The sequence below is a fragment of the Nannospalax galili genome, unplaced genomic scaffold (genome assembly GCF_000622305.1).
Source record: "Nannospalax galili isolate Female #2095 unplaced genomic scaffold, S.galili_v1.0 scaffold251, whole genome shotgun sequence".
In the NCBI taxonomy this organism is placed as follows: domain Eukaryota; kingdom Metazoa; phylum Chordata; class Mammalia; order Rodentia; family Spalacidae; genus Nannospalax; species Nannospalax galili.
Window position 1 is genome coordinate 1,343,467 of NW_008329576.1, and position 12,880 is coordinate 1,356,346.

General features: G+C 49.7%; 1 protein-coding gene across 6 annotated transcripts; it reads right to left on the reverse strand.

Moving 5' to 3' along the window:
* Positions 1-2,376: 2,376 nt before the first annotated feature.
* On the reverse strand, positions 2,377-12,548 carry Smug1 (single-strand-selective monofunctional uracil-DNA glycosylase 1). 6 transcript variants are annotated; one of them, XM_029566512.1, is made up of 4 exons: positions 12,454-12,486; positions 9,655-9,736; positions 5,174-5,475; positions 2,377-4,231 (listed from the first exon to the last, which is right to left on the reverse strand). In XM_029566512.1, exons 3-4 carry the CDS (start codon positions 5,462-5,464, stop codon positions 3,686-3,688), a joined length of 837 nt encoding a protein of 278 aa, XP_029422372.1. In that variant the 5' UTR covers positions 5,465-5,475; positions 9,655-9,736; positions 12,454-12,486; the 3' UTR covers positions 2,377-3,685. The 6 variants fall into 6 exon arrangements, with proteins under 6 accessions (XP_029422372.1, XP_029422373.1, XP_029422371.1 ...); XM_029566513.1 differs by lacking the exon at positions 12,454-12,486 and adding an exon at positions 8,851-8,910 and having other exon boundaries at positions 9,655-9,728; XM_029566511.1 differs by lacking the exon at positions 9,655-9,736 and having other exon boundaries at positions 12,454-12,548.
* Positions 12,549-12,880: the final 332 nt, after the last annotated feature.

The window sequence follows — 12,880 nt, forward strand, 5'->3', positions numbered from 1 at the left end:
GGCCTGGGCTGCTTACACCTTCAACTTGGGTTTCTGGTGGTCACTGGGAGAATCAATCCTGTTTTTTAAGCTGTCCAGACTGTGGTGTTTCTTTTGTGGCAGCCCTAGTGGTAACAAATAATGCCTTCTGGGAAAAGCAGACCCAGGACCCTAACCAGTCTCTGACAAGTCCCACTAGACACAGTGTGAAGTGACTGCTATTCATGGATCTTCGAGGCATCACGCGGGTCTCTACCATCCTCACTACCCCTCCCTACCCCTACCCCAACTCTAGGCTTTCCCTAGATCTGCATGTCCTCCCTACATACCAATCCCCTCACTTCCCAGGCTGTCTGTCCCTACTACAACATTGCATTCCATATGGCTCACTCCTTTACAAAGGTTGGATCTGTGAAATCATGCCTTGAAGCTTGGCACCAGCCTGTGGTGCTACTAGGAGATGCAGGAACTTTTAAGAACTAGAGCCTAGTCTGAGGAAGTGAGGTTACTGGGAGTGTGCCCTTGGGTGTGTTGGAGGGTCCCAGGGATACTGGGACCTTCCTCTTGGCTTCCAGCTGACATGGAGTAAGCAGGCTTCCTCTGCCACACACACACCAGCCATGACAGACGTGTCCCCAAGGACAGAAGCAACACGGTCAAGTGACTATGGACTGGAACCTCTAAATCGTAGAGCTTTTCCACACGGGAAATGTTGCCCTTGTCTTCATCTACCAGCCTCTATCACTGGTGTTTTCAGGGGTGTGTTCCATGCACCTGACTCTGCCTGCTAGACTGAAAGTTTAGACCAGCAGTCAAGACCTTTCACAAGCTGGCCCTTACTCCCCAGCTTGGCCTCCCACCTGGCCAAGCCATGGCTAGTCTACTTGTCCTACCATAAATGTGATGATGTACTCTTCTAAGCTCTCACTTCCCAGTTTCCAAGGCTACCTCCAGAGCTTTTCCTGCAGACCTCAGCTGAATATATAAGGGAACAGCAAAGCTTCCTTCACAGCTTCCTCAATGCTAAGGAAAGAGGCTGGCAAAGAGGTCGGCAGACCACAGCATGTGACGGTACGATGTTGTGAGGGAGCTCTCATGCCGACACCCTGGTGTCCACAGAGACTACTGCTTAAGGGGCAGAGTCCCCGACATGACCACTGTCTCTTTGGATACCAGCTGGACTCCTGATCAACTAGCTACAAACTCGGGACCTCAAGAGGTCCCGCAAACCCGCCAGGTTTAGTAATTTGCTAAACACACAGAACTCAGGTGAACACTGTACTTATTAGTTTTATCGCAAAGAATACACATCAAGGCCTGGGGCTGTAGCTCAGTGGTAGAGCGCATGCTTTGTATGCACAAAACCCTGGGTTCCATCCCCAAAACCTTGGAGGGTGTGGGAGAGAGCAAGAGCAAGAAAGAGAAAACAAATCAGGACCAGCTACACACAGAGACACGAGAGGTCTGGGAGTTTTTGGACACGTATCTGACCACTGCCAATGGAATCAGAACATATCACCTTCCCAACACATACATGTGTTCACCATCCAAGAAGTGTGGCAGAAGCTTGGTGTCAGGAGCTCTGGGAGGGTCTCACTGTGTAGGTAAGATTAATTAAAATCATGGGCCAAGGTCAAGTGTGGTGGTGCACACCTTTAGTCCCAGCACTTGGGAGACAGAAACAGGTGGATCTTTGTGAGTTCAAGGCCAGCCTAATACATAGTGAGTTCCTGGCCAGCTGGGGCTATTAAAAAAAAAAAAAAAATCCTAGGCCACATGGTACCTGAACTCCATCTCCAGCTCATCCAATCCTGGCATGTAGGATGAGGTTACCATTCAAAGTCCCAACACTGGCAGCACATGGCCAGTCTTTCTAGAGAGCCAGAACCCATCCCAAGTCAAATCTTGGCATAAGCTCCAGTGCACTGAGTCAAATCTCAAGTTCAGGTGTGCTTTGAGGGCTGACTCTGAGTAACAAAGGTGCTCCTGTCACTGGAGAAATCTCAAGGCTTGGTCTCCCACACAAAGGAGATTGACCCAAAACTCTTAATTTTAGACTGTTGAGAGACGGCTTGTACCCCAGGAGATGAGAACACATGCTCCTCATGAAGAAGGTCCCCAAGTGGCTCACTTTCCCAGCCCTTATCAGAGGGTACCCAACCAACCACTGAGGAGACAAGTGAGATACCAGCCTCCCTCAATCCTCATGGTGCCACACATACCAGGTGAACTACCAAACAGGCCCCTACCAAAGACTCTGGAGCTTGGCTGGGGCTTTTAGAAGTCTCAAACACGCTCCCCAAGCTACCACAAGAACCTGTTACAGTGAATAGGTAGGAGAGGGAAATCCTAAACAGCGTTCTCCCAACCTTAAAAGGGAAAGAACGAATCCAGGCAAGGAGGGTTAGCAGCCTTTAATGCTTAGTCTGAAAAATCACCAAATCCAGGCAAGGAGGGTTAGGAACCTTAGTCTGAAAAATCACAGGCTGAGATTCTCATGTCCAGCTCTTGCAGGGCCACAGGTGGAGGACTTCAAAGTGGACAGGGGCTTCCTTTGTAGTGCAGCATCACTCCCCAGCCCAGAGATAGCAAGGAGGAGGATATGGAGTGAACGCACGCCACATGCCAGGCTGCTGCAAGGCACTCTGCAGTGTCAGTCTTCACACCAGCCCAGGAGGCATCACCCCCTTTTACAGAGGAACCTGAAGCTTAGAGAGGTTCGTCAGTTTATCCATCAAAGAGTTCACAAGCAGGTCAGGCACTACAACCCCAGGACTCAGGTAGAGGGAGACAGAAAGATCACAAGTTTGAGGTTTGATGCCAGCCTGACCTACACAGTAAAATCTAGTCTCTGAGATTAGAAAAGAGGGAGTTCACAAGGTGGGGGGTGGGGTTAGCAGCAAAGATGAAAATTCTGAAGTTCACTCTTCATTTTGTTTTTTGAGACAGAGCCTCATGTATCCCAGTCTGGCCTTGAACTCCCTATGTAGCTGTTGATGACCTTGAATTCTTGATCCTCCTGTCTCCTGAGATCACAAGGGTGTGCCAGTACACCTGGCTAAGAAAATATCATGATGCCCCAAGTGTTGTCTTGGTCCCTGTGAGGGGTCAGATCAGCTGGTGGCAGCCAGTCTAGAAAGATGAGCAAGATCCTGGCAAGATTGTCCCTCTGGTTGGGAACAGGGAGGTATGGGGAGGGTGGGTTATAGAGGCTGGACTGATCAGTGAGCACTGATTGCATGTATGGCAACATTACACTGAACCCCATTAATATGTACAATTAGTGTCAACCAAGCTGAGGTAGCTCAGTACTAGAGAGCTTTTCTAGTGTTCATGAGGCATCACCAAAAGAAAAGCCGATATAAAACAAAACATGGAAGATTAAAATTTTAAAAGTCTTACCTCTAGTGGTCCCTATCTAGGATCCTCTCTGAAGAGGCTCCCAAAAAAACATTGTGGGGGGATGACATGTACAAGCCCATCTCTGCCTGTTGTGCAGAGCCAGCCAATGGAAACCAGGTGCTGTTCCAGGGAAGGCAGAGGCAGCAGGAGAGCAGCCCACCATTAGAGGACAGCAGCCCACCATTAGAGGACAGTTCAGCAGACAGAGAACACATTTCCAGCAACAGGGAGCCCAGCAAGCCCTGTTGTCCAGCAGGTGTGCATTCATATGCTGTACAAGCCTGACTCTGGCCTCCGTGGTATGCTAAGACAGGGTCGGGCACTCAGCCATTAGCAGAGGCAACAGCCCCAACTCTTGGAGTCTTTCCCTGGCCACTGCTTCCCAGCCTTTGTTGGCCTGTGGGCTTCGGGGAGAGGGATGCAGGAGCCCCTCCACCCGGACCTCGGGCATCAGGTCTGCCAGCGCCCTGCGTGCCCTCTGCTCTGCCAGCCGCCCCACTCCCACCACCAGCCGCACGCCCAGCAGCTGCACCTGCCGGCGAAGGGCCGCATCACAGATCCCGAGGAGCTGCTCCCGTTGCTTGGCTGGCAGCTCGGCCGGGGTAAGGTTGCGTCCACTGGGAGTCAAGAGGAGCAGAGGACACAGATTATGGACAAAGCAGTGCCGGAAGAAGACCTGGGGTTGTCCACAGAGGTTCCGGAAAAAGCCCCAGAATCGGGCCCCGCTCACCTCTGACTGTGGGCACTCCAGGCCCAATACTGGTCGCTTAGGATGCTCTTGGGGAGGAGTCAGTACATGCCCCTCAATGCACAACCAGTCCCGGACCACATTCACTTCCCCAAAGGGCACCTGTTGGGGGAAGGAGAGAGACACAAGGGGCTTCAGACTGGAGACCCAACCTCTTTTTACTTTCCAGAAGGATCCCAACTGCCCCCCTTCCCCCAAAGGTCAGGGAAGGCCTCCTGGCCTGTGCTTTGCTCCTGTCTGGTATCCTTCAGTTTTTCCACTGTGGACTGTGATCCAGGGGAAACACTATCCCTTTTCCTTTGTGAGGCTTTGGACCAAACACAGGCAGAACACTGGGACATGTGGCCCTACAGAGGGCATGATGCTAGTACCAGGGACAAACAGATGGCCTGAGACACAAAGGTAGCCAGGGCTGACCACTGCTCTCTGGGTACCCTCCCAGTCCCAGCCCTCAGCTGTCATTTTCATCGATCATTATTGATCGCCTTTCATCACTCAGTTGGGGGGTCAATAAAAGCGATTGAGCCTCCTGCCCTGAGGCCTTCTCCCCTCCCCCACCTGCCATGCACCCCCACTGCAGGGCAGTCACTCCTTTTGAGCCCTAGGGTAAGGCAGGCAGACCCTTGCCTGGCTCTGTGCTGAAGCCTTCCTAGGCCCACAGGCTTGCCACAAGAATGCCCCCGGCTCGTGTACACATACACTACCAATCAGTCTTCCTTGAGGACCCAGCAGTCCCTCTCCTCACCCCAAGCATGCCTTGGGAACTGGAGATCCGGCAAGGTGGCGGAAGGAAGGTCTCTCAGAGGCAATTAGTGGACAGCTCACAAGGGAAACGGAACTACCACTAATGTGCTTGGTTAACTACCAACAGAGGTGGGGAGAGTGCCTGAGACCACAGGAGACAGCGTGTGTCCTGCAGGAGATGGGTTGGGAGATCCACACATGTCCCCAGCCAATCACATGCTCCTCCTCCACAGCACACCAGAAGCCAAGCATCCACCTTGGAGCCTCCCATTCCACCCACCAAGGGAAGCCAGGCTTTACCCCAGTCTGAGCCATGCCAAAGGGTCCAGGATTCATGCCCAGGAAGAGGACTTGCTTGGGGCCCTGGCAGTAGTGAGTCACATAGCTGTAGTGTGGCTCCCATGCATAATCCACTGGGTTGTAGACAACACCCACGGGCTCTGGAAACTGCAGCTGGCTCAGCTCAGCATTGAGCCGAAGTTCCTCCTTGAGGAAGTCCTTGGCCAAGCTTCGAGTGCAGGGCTCAGGCTCCATCTGGGCACCTGCAGGCTCATGGGCAGGTCCCAGCGGGCAAGTCTGGGGCACAGCCATGCAGCTGTCACCTGGAAGAGAAGTAGAGCCTCCTTCAACCTCAGCCCAGAGTGGGAGACCCCATACTAACTAGAGCCCCCACTACCATTTCCTGGGCTCAGAGGAGACCCTGAGAAACCATCAGTCATCCATAGCCCATTCCAGTTCTTGGTAACAAAAGGCCCTTTCCTTCCCTTCCAGTGTCCTTCCTCTTTCTGTATATCAACCTTTCTTGCATTATTTGTTTTGTTGCAACAAAGTACTTGACAAAAGCAACTGAAGAAAGAAAGGGTTTATTTGGGCTCACAGTTAAGAGTACAGTCCCGCTGGGCATGGTGGCTCAAGCCTTTAGTTCCAGCATTCGGGAGGCAGAGGCAGGTGGATCTCTGAGTTCAAGGCCAGCCTGGTCTATATAATGAGCTCCAGGTCAGCTGGGGCTACAGGGAGACCCTGTCCCAAAAAGAGCCCCCCTCAAAAAAGAATACAGTCCCTCATGGTGGGCACATCACGGCAGCAGGAGCTTGAGGTGACCAATCACGTTGCATCAAAGAGCAAAGTGGTATCTGTGCCTGATCAACTAGAATTCTCCTCATGCAGTTTGGGGACCTCAGCCCATGGGATGGTACCACTCACATTTAGAATGGGTCTTCCCACTTTAATTAACCTAATCTAGAAACTTCTTGACAGACATGCCCAGAGATTTGTCTTCAAGGTGATTCTAGATCCCATCAAGTTGACAATGTTAGCCATCCTAGGACCCCAACCCAAGCTTTTCATCAGGGGAGGTCTGACTCACTAGTTCTTAGGCTAAGCTAAACACACAGGTCATGATCTTTACCTTTCGGTGGGGGTTTTTGTTTGTTTTGTTTTGGCACTGCTGAGGATTAAACCTGGAATCTTGCCTATGCTAGGCAAGTGATCTACCAGTATAGTCCTAGTCCTTTCTTCATTTGAGATGGGGCCTTACTGTTACTCAAGCTGGCCTTGAATTCATTCTGCAGCTTAGGCTGGCACTGAACTCCTGTTCCTGTTGCCTCAGCCTCTGAAGGACCTGGGACTGCAGCCTGCATCACCAGCCCTGACTACTTAATGCACTTTTAATAGGGTCACATGTAGCCTACAGTGGTCTCAAACTTGCTATGTAACTGAGAAGGGCTTAAACTCCCAATCCTCCTTCCGCTACCTCCCAAGTTCCAGAATTACAAGCTGCACCATGCCAGGCTACATTTTCAATATACAGCTACTGGTGGCATCCCTATAATATCAGCCTTAAAACTAGTCCAGCCAGGATGAGCACGTCCTGGAAAAACTGTGCTGACGAATGAGATGCAGGTGCACAGCCACAGCCCAGAGACCTGGGAGGGCTAATTACAACAGCTTCCAGGTGGCAAACAATTGCTCCACACCAGGTACACCTCATTGATCTTCATAACAACCCCAGGAGGTGGGTATTATTGCTCCCATGTTACAAGTGAGGAGACTGAGGCTTAACAAGATCAAGCACGTTGCCCAGGGTCATGCAGTTAGCAAGTAATGAAGCTGGGATTTGAACCTACACTATCTGACTCAAAGCTATACTCCTAGCCACCCACACCATCTTGCTTCAGATGGTCTGATCAGCCACCCCACTAATTCTACAACCCCCTAACCCCAGCCCAGCTTATTTCCCACACTCAAGAATCCTCAGTGGTGAGGATAATTACCAGACTCTGAATAGAGTCTTACAAGCCATGCAACCATGGCCAGAGCCTTGGAATTTCACATCTGAATACCAAGGATAGTAAAACCTACTTCATGGTGCCGAGCTAAGAATAGGAAGAGATACTATGTGAGGTGAGGAGAAGGGAAAAAAGGGGAGAGGAAGAGGGGAGAGAATGGGAGGTGGCAGGAAGGAGCTTAGCAGCAAGTCTTACAAACTCTGCCATTCCTTCCCGCCCTCCTATGCACAGTATTCCTCCCTGGCCATTTCGCTCACTTGCAAAATACCGTTGCCCGTGCTGTTCCTTCAAACCCAACCAAAAACACTCCTTGAGTTAACCAGGACATGACCATACCTCCCAATATATCTAAATCATACTCATCCTTCAAGATGCAGCTCAAACCATCTCCTTGATAACATTTAGCCTCCTCAGTACAAGGCCACATTCCTCAGAGCGTCCCAGCCCTAACCCACAAGCTAGAACTATTAAATGATGGCTCAGTCTCTAGCTGGTGCCACTAGTGAGAGATGACTGAATATTGAGGCTGCTAACCTCAAGGGCTGTTGGAGGTGGGGCCTGGTTGGAGGAAGTAGGTCCCTGAGGGTATATCTTGGCCCTGGCCCCTTCCTGTCTCTCTCTCTCTGCTTCCTGGCTGACATGATGTAAGCAGCTTTGCCCCACGGATCTTTTCCACTATGATGTTCTACCTCAACATAAACATACAGCCATAGGGCCAAACAGGCACAGACTCAAACCTCTGAAACAGTGAGCCAAAATCTACCTTTCCTCCTATGCTGTTTTCCTCTGCGATCTGTTATAGCTATGAAGAGCCTGGTATAGCACATAAGAAGGTCAGCTGTGAAACCTGGGCATATGTATCTTGAACAAAGTGATTCAGATGCTGCCAAAGGCTGAGGGCTTCTGTGCACTACCAGAGTGACTTCATTATATTCACCCTTGCCTCCCCAACTAGAGGAAGGGAGCTCAGGAGCCAGGCCCTGACCAATTAGGACCTGCAAGGTCCTAAGTCTTATTAGGTACCCCAAAATACCTGCCTAGTTCTGCCCACTTCTACTTTACTAATCTTGTATAAAGCCACCTTCTAACAAATCTTTTTTTTTTTTTTTTTTTTTTTTATTATAGTCACCCTCGCCTCCCCACCTAGAGGAAGGGAGCTCAGGAGCCAGGCCCTGACCAATTAGGACCTGCAAGGTCCTAAGTCTTATTAGGTACCCCAAAATACCTGCCTAGTTCTGCCCACTTCTACTTTACTAATCTTGTATAAAGCCCCCTTCTAACAAATCTTTTTTTTTTTTTTTTCCTGTGCTAGGGATGGAATATCCAGGGCTAAACAAGCACTTAACCATTGAGCTACCCCTCAGCCCTAAGGAACCATTCCTGAAGGACTCCTCTCTACCACCACGTGGCCTCACACACACTAAGCTACATCACTCACCCTTTATTTTTAAGGTCTCTCTATGTCCATGCTGGCTTTGAACTGTTATTTTTTCTTGGCTTGTTGTTGTTTTAAGACAAGGTCTCACTCTATGGCCCAGGATAGCCTCAAACTTACTATATAATTCAGGCTGACCTCAAACTTGTGTCAGTCCTCCTGGTTCAGAGAAGCTGGGATTAAAGATGCGCACCATCACACCTGGCTTCCTCTATGCCTCTGTATTCAGAGTTCAGCCTCAGCTGTTTACTCACACTTTGTTTCCTAGGGGGTTACCAGGCACAGGGTACACAGGGTATATGTCTTCATCACACCTAGTCGAGAACAAAGACCATTGTTCTTCCTCCTTATCAACCTCCACCCAAGTCAAAAGTGATCTATTCCCCCAGATGAGGTGGTTGTGTCCAGAATGATACAAAAGCTGGGCCTGGTGGCACTTGCCTCTAATCCCAGCACTCCGGAGGCCTCAAACTTGTGGTATTCTTCCTGCCTCCTGGTGCTAGAATTGCCAGCATGTGCCACCAGGCCAGGCCAGGAGTCTTTAACTGATTTGTCCACACAGGTGACCAGAACCAGGTGGAAAGCTGAGAACAGGGTGAACTGAAACACTCCCTGGGACCTTGTTCTGCACTTTCCCACAGAGAACATTGGAGGGAGCAGCGCCAGCCCCTGAGCGCTAGCTCTGAAGTCCCTCTCCAGTCTAAGATGGGTCTGCCCTGTGCCAAAGACAACAAGGATGGACATACACAAAGTAACAAGATCTTATTTTCACTGATTTTTAAAGACCCACAGGCTGAAAATCAGCTGACTTAAATTTTAGCTCTAAAAGGTCTCATCCCTCCCCAACCCCCCAAGGCTGGAGAGCATCAGAGATCAACTAGATACACCGGGAAGAGGGAATTTCTTTCATTGGACTGGCCTGTGGGCATGCCTATAGGCATTTTCTTGATTCTTAAGTGATGTGGGAGGGTCCAGCCCACTGTGGATGGTGTCACCCCTGGTCAGGTAGTCCTGGATAGTATAAGAAATAAGGCGCAGCACAGTAAAAAGGAACATACCAGGAAGTGTCCCTCCATTTTCTGCCTCCAAGTTCCTGTCCTGACTTTCCTCAGTGATGGATTGTGACCTGGGCACTGTATGCTGAAATAAACTCTTTCTAAGTTGGTTTTGGTTTATCACAGCAATAGAAAGCTAACTAGAACACTCCTTCATATATTTGTTGTGTATATATGCATAACATAGTATGAGTGTGGTCTGAGGACAATTTGTGGCAGTTGGTTCTCTCCTCCCACTAGACAGATTCTGTGGATCAAACTCAAGCGTTAGGATGGTGGCAAGTACCCTTACCCACTAAACCATCCTGCTGGCCCTCTAAGAAGGTTCTCTTAAGCAAGTCATTTAAATCTCTCTATGAAAATCATATACTCCATCAAGCTATCACTAGCTGTTAACTTATTTGAGTCTCTTACATGGCAGTCTTTTGTTGAGAAGGAATTCCAAAACGAGTAAAATTAAAGTGAGGCTTTCAGTAAGCTATAAACTACTTGAAGAGGACAGATAAGGGCTGGAAAGATGGCTCAGTGGTTAAGAACTTACTGGTCTGGCAGGAGACCCGGGTTCGAATCCCAGCACCCACATGGCAATTAACAACTGTCCCTAACTCCAGTTCCAGGGGTGTGCTAGGGATGGAATATCCAGGGCTAAACAAGCACTTAACCATTGAGTTACCCCTCAGCCCTAAGGAACCATTCCTGAAGGACTCCTCTCTACCACCACGTGGCCTCACACACACTAAGCTACATCACTCACCCTTTATTTTTAAGGTCTCTCTATGTCCATGCTGGCTTTGAACTGTTATTTTTTCTTGGCTTGTTGTTGTTTTAAGACAAGGTCTCACTCTATGGCCCAGGATAGCCTCAAACTTACTATATAATTCAGGCTGACCTCAAACTTGTGTCAGTCCTCCTGGTTCAGAGAAGCTGGGATTAAAGATGCGCACCATCACACCTGGCTTCCTCTATGCCTCTGTATTCAGAGTTCAGCCTCAGCTGTTTACTCACACTTTGTTTCCTAGGGGGTTACCAGGCACAGGGTACACAGGGTATATGTCTTCATCACACCTAGTCGAGAACAAAGACCATTGTTCTTCCTCCTTATCAACCTCCACCCAAGTCAAAAGTGATCTATTCCCCCAGATGAGGTGGTTGTGTCCAGAATGATACAAAAGCTGGGCCTGGTGGCACTTGCCTCTAATCCCAGCACTCCGGAGGCCTCAAACTTGTGGTATTCTTCCTGCCTCCTGGTGCTAGAATTGCCAGCATGTGCCACCAGGCCAGGCCAGGAGTCTTTAACTGATTTGTCCACACAGGTGACCAGAACCAGGTGGAAAGCTGAGAACAGGGTGAACTGAAACACTCCCTGGGACCTTGTTCTGCACTTTCCCACAGAGAACATTGGAGGGAGCAGCGCCAGCCCCTGAGCGCTAGCTCTGAAGTCCCTCTCCAGTCTAAGATGGGTCTGCCCTGTGCCAAAGACAACAAGGATGGACATACACAAAGTAACAAGATCTTATTTTCACTGATTTTTAAAGACCCACAGGCTGAAAATCAGCTGACTTAAATTTTAGCTCTAAAAGGTCTCATCCCTCCCCAACCCCCCAAGGCTGGAGAGCATCAGAGATCAACTAGATACACCGGGAAGAGGGAATTTCTTTCATTGGACTGGCCTGTGGGCATGCCTATAGGCATTTTCTTGATTCTTAAGTGATGTGGGAGGGTCCAGCCCACTGTGGATGGTGTCACCCCTGGTCAGGTAGTCCTGGATAGTATAAGAAATAAGGCGCAGCACAGTAAAAAGGAACATACCAGGAAGTGTCCCTCCATTTTCTGCCTCCAAGTTCCTGTCCTGACTTTCCTCAGTGATGGATTGTGACCTGGGCACTGTATGCTGAAATAAACTCTTTCTAAGTTGGTTTTGGTTTATCACAGCAATAGAAAGCTAACTAGAACACTCCTTCATATATTTGTTGTGTATATATGCATAACATAGTATGAGTGTGGTCTGAGGACAATTTGTGGCAGTTGGTTCTCTCCTCCCACTAGACAGATTCTGTGGATCAAACTCAAGCGTTAGGATGGTGGCAAGTACCCTTACCCACTAAACCATCCTGCTGGCCCTCTAAGAAGGTTCTCTTAAGCAAGTCATTTAAATCTCTCTATGAAAATCATATACTCCATCAAGCTATCACTAGCTGTTAACTTATTTGAGTCTCTTACATGGCAGTCTTTTGTTGAGAAGGAATTCCAAAACGAGTAAAATTAAAGTGAGGCTTTCAGTAAGCTATAAACTACTTGAAGAGGACAGATAAGGGCTGGAAAGATGGCTCAGTGGTTAAGAACTTACTGGTCTGGCAGGAGACCCGGGTTCGAATCCCAGCACCCACATGGCAATTAACAACTGTCCCTAACTCCAGTTCCAGGGGACCCAACAGCCTCTTCTGCCCTCCTCGGGCATTGCACGACATGGGTGCACTTACCTACATGCAGGCATAACACTCATACACATTATAAGTAATTTTTTTTTAAAGGGGGACAACCCTACGATACTGACCTTTCTATTAACTCCAGGGAGTTTATTAGAATCCCTGCCACTAGCTTTCCCTTGGAGGCACACCAGGAACCCACGGGTACAGTACGCAAATCCTTACACCAAAAGCAATGGAGTTTAAGGGCTTCAAAGGCCCATTTGGGTCTCAGTTCGAGGCCGCCGCCGCCGCCTTGGCACGCACGGAACCGCACGGAACCACCTGGAACCCGCCAAGCCGCAGACCCCACCCCGAGCCCTCTCCGGCCTCCTACTTCTACACCTGCTCCAGCACTCCAGCACTCCAGCGCTCCAACGGCTTCCGGTTTCTTGCCCCAGGCCGGGCGCGAAGGACCCTGGGAATCGTAGTCCACACCATTTGGAGACGGAGAATGGCTAGTCGAGGCCACTTCCGCCGGAAATGCCCAAATCCCCGGAAGGCGTGCTGTGAGCGCCTCTTGTCTCTGGGTGATGTAGTTTATTCATATCAGCATTAAATCTAGAAGTCTTGGGAAGGGAGAGGCCAGTTCATTCTCAACCATCAGGGAATCCTGCCGTCCTCGATCTCTCATGCACCTGAGGGTACGGACAAGGACCAGAGACCTTTTCCAGCCCTCCTTCCACCCGAAGTTTGAGACGGCCTTTGCAGCCCTCCAAGGGGCCATTACTGTGTGCAGAACATCCACGAAAGTGTTCCTCTCA